This window comes from Corvus brachyrhynchos, unplaced genomic scaffold (genome assembly GCF_000691975.1).
Source record: "Corvus brachyrhynchos isolate BGI_N302 unplaced genomic scaffold, ASM69197v1 scaffold148, whole genome shotgun sequence".
Lineage (NCBI taxonomy): Eukaryota > Metazoa > Chordata > Aves > Passeriformes > Corvidae > Corvus > Corvus brachyrhynchos.
In genome coordinates this window covers 2724940-2731456 of record NW_008239785.1, presented here as the reverse complement: position 1 = coordinate 2731456, position 6517 = coordinate 2724940, and the positions used below count along the sequence as shown (strand labels likewise).

The 6517-nt window shown below is 47.6% G+C and overlaps 1 protein-coding gene across 6 annotated transcripts in view; it reads right to left on the bottom strand.

The window, feature by feature from the left end:
* RECQL5 (RecQ like helicase 5) overlaps positions 1 to 6517 on the bottom strand; it is a 38683-nt gene that overhangs the window by 2732 nt on the left and 29434 nt on the right. For 3 of the 6 annotated variants that reach the window (XM_008640584.2, XM_017743212.1, XM_017743213.1), the window contains 9 exons: positions 6182 to 6409; positions 4622 to 4721; positions 4082 to 4118; positions 3221 to 3279; positions 3022 to 3098; positions 2447 to 2540; positions 1852 to 1992; positions 775 to 1430; positions 500 to 578 (listed from right to left, as the gene is read on the bottom strand). In XM_008640584.2, the coding sequence (XP_008638806.1) occupies positions 500 to 578; positions 775 to 1430; positions 1852 to 1992; positions 2447 to 2540; positions 3022 to 3098; positions 3221 to 3279; positions 4082 to 4118; positions 4622 to 4721; positions 6182 to 6409 (1471 nt within the window). Of the gene's footprint in view, positions 1 to 499; positions 579 to 774; positions 1431 to 1851; positions 1993 to 2107; positions 2309 to 2446; positions 2587 to 3021; positions 3099 to 3220; positions 3280 to 4081; positions 4119 to 4621; positions 4722 to 6181; positions 6410 to 6517 lie in introns of those variants that run through there. The other 3 variants (XR_001864918.1, XR_001864919.1, XR_001864920.1) reach the window with 3 other exon arrangements.

The following is a 6517-nucleotide window of genomic DNA, read 5'->3' as shown; positions in this document are numbered from 1 at the left end:
CAGTTTGGAAGAGAAAGGAGACTGCAGTGTTGCAGAGACAGCTGCCAGGCTGCCTCAGCTGCCAAATGCAGAAGCAGAGGCTGAATGGCAAGGCAGGCTGCAAGCAGGGGTCATTTCCCAATGGTCTCTGGCCTGTGGTTGTGCTCTTGCCTTGAGAAAGCAACTCTCTAATTATAGTCAGTGACAGATCTCAGGGGGTGGAGACACTCATTCCAGGCAAGTCACCAGCAAGGGCACAGTCACATGAGTTGCACAGAGGAGGAAACAAAGCAGTGGACAAAGAGCTCTCCACCTCAGCCCAAGGTGCTGGCAGGGCCCAGAGAGCAGCAGGGAAACACCAGGAATGCAGCACAACTGGGATTCTTCTCTCTGCTACAACTGCAGCTGGGCCCTCCCCAGATAAATAAGACTCTCAGAGCAGGAGTGTCACTCCCAGAGAGAAATTTGGAACAAGATGAACACAAGAAGTAGAAGAAATCAGCATTCATTGAAGTCTTACCTCATCTGATCCTGGCCGCTTCCCACTGTCACCTTCCCCAACAACAGGTAGCTCAGTTTCTGCAACATTTTCAGCAGCACTAGTGGGAAGAGTGGAGAGAAGGCCAACTGTAATCATTCCACAGTGAAAATATTTCTGCATTCACTGCCAGTGGCCATGAGACTGCATAGTAAAGCAAGAGTCTCCCTCACCCACCCAGAGACCTCATACAGGTTTCTAGGACAAGGCTGGTGGGGCTCTGGGCAACACAGGGAGCAGAGAAGTAGAGATTTTACCTGGACTTCACATCCATTTCTTCCTCAAGCAATTCAGATTCAGCAGCCTGTTGAAAATTCTCCCCTCTCTCAGTCAGTGTTACTTCTGTTTCTCTCAGTTCTTTATTCTCTGCCTGGAACTGCCCAGTCAGATCTCCAAAGTCAGCTTCTTTTTCCTGAGGGGTTGGTTTCTCTTGACACATGCTTTGAGAAGAAACCTGAGGTAGTGTGCTTGCAGAACAGCCACCTCCCTTTGATGAGCTGCAACTTTGGGCTTTAGAGCCACTTTTGGGGAGAGAGAAGAATTTGGAAATATCCTGTGATTCCTTTTTAGCTGCTTCTGCGAGCATTTGCTGCTTCTTGCTACGTTTGGACTTCTTAGCAGGGCTCTCCCCAAGGGCAGTTTTTGTGTCTGGACTGGGTTGCTGCCCCTTCTTTTCTGGATGTAGTTCTACCCCTGCACTCTCACCCACTGCTTTGGTTGCTGTTTCTTTCCTCTGGAGAACAGGCTTTCTGGTGTCCAGGTCCAGCCTGCAGCTGCTGCTGTCCTGCCCATTTGGACAGTCTGTTTCGACAGGCTTTGCATCACTCTCCTCCTGGATCTTCAGCAGTTCTGAAGCTGTCTGGAACAAGCTGGATCTCTTTGGAAATCCTGCTCCCACACGCTTGGGTTTGAACTGGGGAGACAGGAAGAAGAAGAAATTTTGGATGTGAGATCCCTGTGTGCAGCACCCTGAAAGGAGCTGAGTTTCTGCATACTATACACCAGTGTGGGCAGCTGTAAGCTGGGGGAGGCTCTAAAACTGAGTTATCATCACACCCATCAACTGAGACATGAGGGAAATGGATTAGGTGGAAATCCTAGGCCAGCAATAAGAAAACAAGGCAGCATCCTTGGATAGAGCAAGGTGAGAAAGAACTTATTTAAGCTGTGGCCTGCACATGGATTAGATTCACTAACAACAACGTGATGGACAGGAAAAAGCAATTACAGCAGAAATATGCAGTTGTGGCCACAGAAAGGACACAAAACAAGTTTATAAAAAGGCAGACAGACAAAACACACCATTCCCTCCTGTCTATCCCACCAGTACTCACCGAGGGAACCTGGGATGCAGGGAAGAAGTCCTCTTCTGCTGGAGACACAGATTTTGTTTCCAAATTGCTGCTACCATCAGTTCCAGACCCAAAGACTGAGAACAACTCCCCTTGTTTGGAGGCTTTATTGATTTCTGCCACCTGAAAAGAGAACAGAAATATCCTCTAAAGGCCAGAAATCTTTATGTATCCCTGCCTTTGTACATACTAAAAGCCATAGTAACAAAACAAGTATCTGCCCTGGAGAGGCACCTGCCTCAAGAACAGAAACATCTTCGGAGAGACTGATGGCAAGCAGATAACCTAAGCCAAGGCTTCTCCAGTGTCAGCAGCAGCCTGAGGAATTCCCAAATCCCTGTATTGCTAGAACATATCTGGATAAGCTTGCACTGCTAGGTAGGTTTTCAGAGCCTGTAAAGCCAACAAAGATGTGAACCCAAGGTGATTCTGGGCCCTCCTGGAAACAAAATCAAGAAGAAAGATTTGTAAGACACCCGAGGCAAAACAGAGCTTGTCCTTCACCTTTCCCACACAAACTCTGTCCCATTTGCCCTGGAGCTTCCAGGGAGCAGCAGGTGGAGATGTTTGTCCCTACCTTCTTTAGCACAGCTGCCTTGTAGGAGTTTGCCATTTTGCTGGTCCGGAAAGCTTCATATTCCATTTCCACTGCACAAGCAGCAGGGTCTGACCTGAAACACAGGCTGGGGTGATTCCTGGCAAGACACACTTCTGCATCTGCAAAGGGAACACTAATGCTTAAGTATCTCCCAGAAAGTACTAAATCCACTCCCTCCGGTTCAAGAATAAGTGATAACTTCAAGTTCAGTCCTAAGGGATGTAGTGGTGAGTTGATGGAGAACGGAAAGGGTGATGAAAACGGTTTCAAATCAAGATTTTTGCCCACTGCTCCGTTTGAGAAGTACACTATCCCCATCTTGTGGGACAGGGAAGAACTGCCGCTCCTGGGACCAAGCTGATAACAACGATCAGCCACAGGAACCCTCAGATCTGACCCCCAACATCACTGCCAGAAAGATGCTGTTAAGTGAAACTACATCCTTGGACAAAATAACTGAAAAAAGCATTCCCTGAGAATGGTAATTCTGCTCAGGGAAGAGCAGGCCCTGTGTTAAGGGACTCAGTATGCACCCCTTTTTCCTCATCTCGTACCCTTTTCCTTCTGCTGCTGGAGTCTTTTGATTGTTGCTCAAAGCTTCTTCCAGCATCCTCAAGCAGTGTTCCCGGCCCTAGGAAACATGGGATACTCAGACATGCTCTACAGAAGTCTCAGCACCCCTTGGACTTCCAGCCCTGAAGGAGTAAGGACAGGGCAGGCAGAAGCTTTGTCGTTCTTTACAACATCCCTTACCTTCACTGTGAGCTTGGAGATCCTCCTGCTGGCAGCATCCTTCAGGGGACAGTCTGCACCTGCCACAGGAGAGGAATTTGGGAAAGGAGCCATGGCAGGGCTGAGCTGATGGAGAATGTCTCAGCTGTCATGGGGAGGTGCCAGTCCAGTACTGCCTGGCTTTCCCCTCCCTGCATTGTCACCCAAGGAACACTGTGGTCACCCTTTTTACCTGGAGTAGCTACACACTCCGAAAGAGTAGGCAGAAACCAAAGTGAGAATGTTTTCTGTGATTGGAAACATCTACTTCAGAGTTTAGGACTGGCAGCTTTCCAAAATCTCCCCACATCAGAAAACCTTTCTTCAAGGCTCTTAGGAAACTCAAATTTTTTCTGCTCCCCCACAATATCAACCAAAAAGCCAGGCTGGATAGAGTAACGTGACCTATCAAGTGTTCTTTCACAACAGTGCCAGACAGGACCCCAAGCAGCACAGTTACAAACAGCAAAGGTTTTCAGCAGTCTCCTTATAACCCAAGTATTATTAGTAGCATTAGTATTAGTATTAGTATTATTAGTATTAGTACTGCTGCATAACCACTGCAGAAATAGCCTACACTACAAAGTCAGGTTAGACAGAGTTTTCCTTCTCCCTTGCTTATTTGGAAATGTTGTTCAGAAAGATGCATTCCATATCTTCACCCCAACCAAAGCTAAGCTGTGATCCATCTCCTCCAGCCAAGTTTTCACAGCCAAAAGCTTGACCTCTGTGCCTAGGGACTGATACCTCCAGTGGTGATGCTGTACAAATTGCATGCAGCTGCAAAATACAAGACTTTCTTCTCCCAAAGAAAACCCATTATAAATCAAAGAAGATATTTACTTGGAGGAACAAAATCTTCCTTTTCTGGTTCTTTGCCCTGGAAGAAAACAAAGATCAGTCAAACACTTCCATTCCTACTACACACATGCAGATCTAGAAGCACAAAAGACATCTTTTATAGCCCTGCTCCAGGGAAAATTAAAGCTGAAGTTATAAAGGCATTGAATAAGCACCAAAACAGGGCCAAGAAGACAAAGAATGAGAACCAAAGCCAAAAGTTCACCTCTGTTATAGGAATATTTAAGAGAAGCTGAATGGGGAAATCTGTTTTCACTACTACCAGGGGTATTAAAACCAACAGGCTCCTCTTGCTCAGCACTGCAGAGAAACCAGCACACGAATAAGCTGCACTTCTTCCTATTATGGGACTGGCCCAGAATACGGAGAACACAGCAAAAGCAGAGGTACAAGAAATAAAAGACAACAAGCAGCAGCAAGATGAAATAATTTACTGTCACCAGTGCCAGGAAGCCTTTCTGGCTGTCAGACAAGCTCACAGCAAACCCTCTGTGCACCCCTTAAAAACCGACCCCAACTCACTTTGCGCAGACTCATCTGCTTCTTGTAGAAGTTGTCCCACTCCCGTTTCCGACGTTCCTCATTATCTTCATCCCAGTTCCCACTGCCTTCCTCATCATACCTGGATAAGGCAGGAAAGCAAGAGGAACAAGCATTTCTGTAGCTGCAGCATTAACTGGGGGACAAGTTTGGGAAACCACCCCAGTGATGCATCCCACATCCTTTTTGAACAAGTCTTCCCTTTGAGTTTCCCTGCCATTCCCCAACCTGGACAGCAAGTGAGTGTCCTCCAAAAATTCACAGTATTTGTTAACCCCATAAACTAGTAGGCAGTGGCATGAATTAATAGCATATAACTAGTGCCCTGAAAATGGAGGGCCCCATTTCAGAAGCTCTACCAGATCCTCCCAGGGGGTTCAGGAGTCACTGCATCATGTCATGTACCCCTTCTGTCAGTCCCTCCCGCCCTGGGAGCAGAGATGGCAGAAAGGGCACAGCATCCATTCCTCAGTCTCACTTGTTCACAGGCTGCTGAAATAAATGAAATCCCCATCTCCAAACCACTGAAATACAGCAGCTGATCCTCACCAGACGTACCCAGGAATTCACTGCCTCCCACAGATGCCACAGCCAAAACTTACAGGTATCACAAATCTGAACTTTAGGGCTGCTGACCATCACAACTTCCAAGGCAAAACTACAATCAGACCATGGAAAGGTTCAATGAACCAAGTGGCAAACACTGTTCTGTACAACAGCATTGGCTGCAGCTTCTCAGGTCCTGAGACCAAACACAGGCTTAGGTCACAAGTCCTGGTTTCCTTTGACTCAGCTGGACTTGGCCAAAGAACAAAGCGACCAATCTCAAGCTTTTTAAGGTAAAGCAGAGGGCCAGGCCAGCCTACAGCACTGTGTATCCTGGCACAGCTTCATGGGCAGTGCCAGCAGAGGAACTTCATCCTGACACAGCTGCACAATCACTGCAGCTCTGCCAGGGAACAAGGGGAAAGAGAAGTTATCACCTCCACGCTGCCAAGCATTTTACAGAATTCATCATGTTTCCCACTGCACATCTTCCTTTTGCTGTCAGCCTGACAGGAAAATGTAGCAGTCTACAGAAGAATCTGACACTGGCACTTCATTACATCCTCTGTGGTGACTAAGTCCTGTCAGTGGCCCCTGGTCTACTGGCCCACAGACAGTTGTGCTAAATCAGGAATGAACTCTGGACCATGTCATCTTGGTCTCAATTTTAAACATTTTTGATCCTTGTGACTATGAACAGGCTGAGCCCACTTGCTGCTTTCAAAAATTTCAGGCTAGTTTCTTGAGCCAATTACATTGTGCAGGGCAATTCTTAGCTCTGTCAAAACAGCTTCTGGCTCTCTGGGACACGAACGTGAATGAGGCTGCCAAAGTGTGTGGAAAACGAAATTCCAGCTGCTGCTGCCAGAAAGTTACAGGAAAATACCATCCACACAGAAACATGTGCTGAAAATAGGAGTGGCTGGGCCTGCAGCTGGGAGATGCTCTTTTCTCTCGTGGCTCCTAGGAGCTGAGTGTAATCTCTTTGGTACAGACCTGCTGAAGCCTCTGCAGCCTCTCCTCCCGCCCTCGTACAGCTCTGGGTCGTAGCTATCCCGGGAGGATCCCGTGGGCCCGATGCAGGTTTTGCTCCAGCTGCTGCTGCAGAGTTCCAGTGCCTCCAGTTGCCTTTTCACTGCCCCTGGGTTCTTGCAGAAGTCACAGCACTTGTTACAAGGTGGGGTGACATCGCCAAAGTACTTCGCTATGGCAGCGTGGCGACAGCTTGGGAACAAGGCAAAATCATCTGGTCATCACTTCTAGCCACAAAAACTCCACCCTCCAAATGCAGCGTGACTTTATCTAAAGATTTGAGTCTTGTTTTTTCATAGG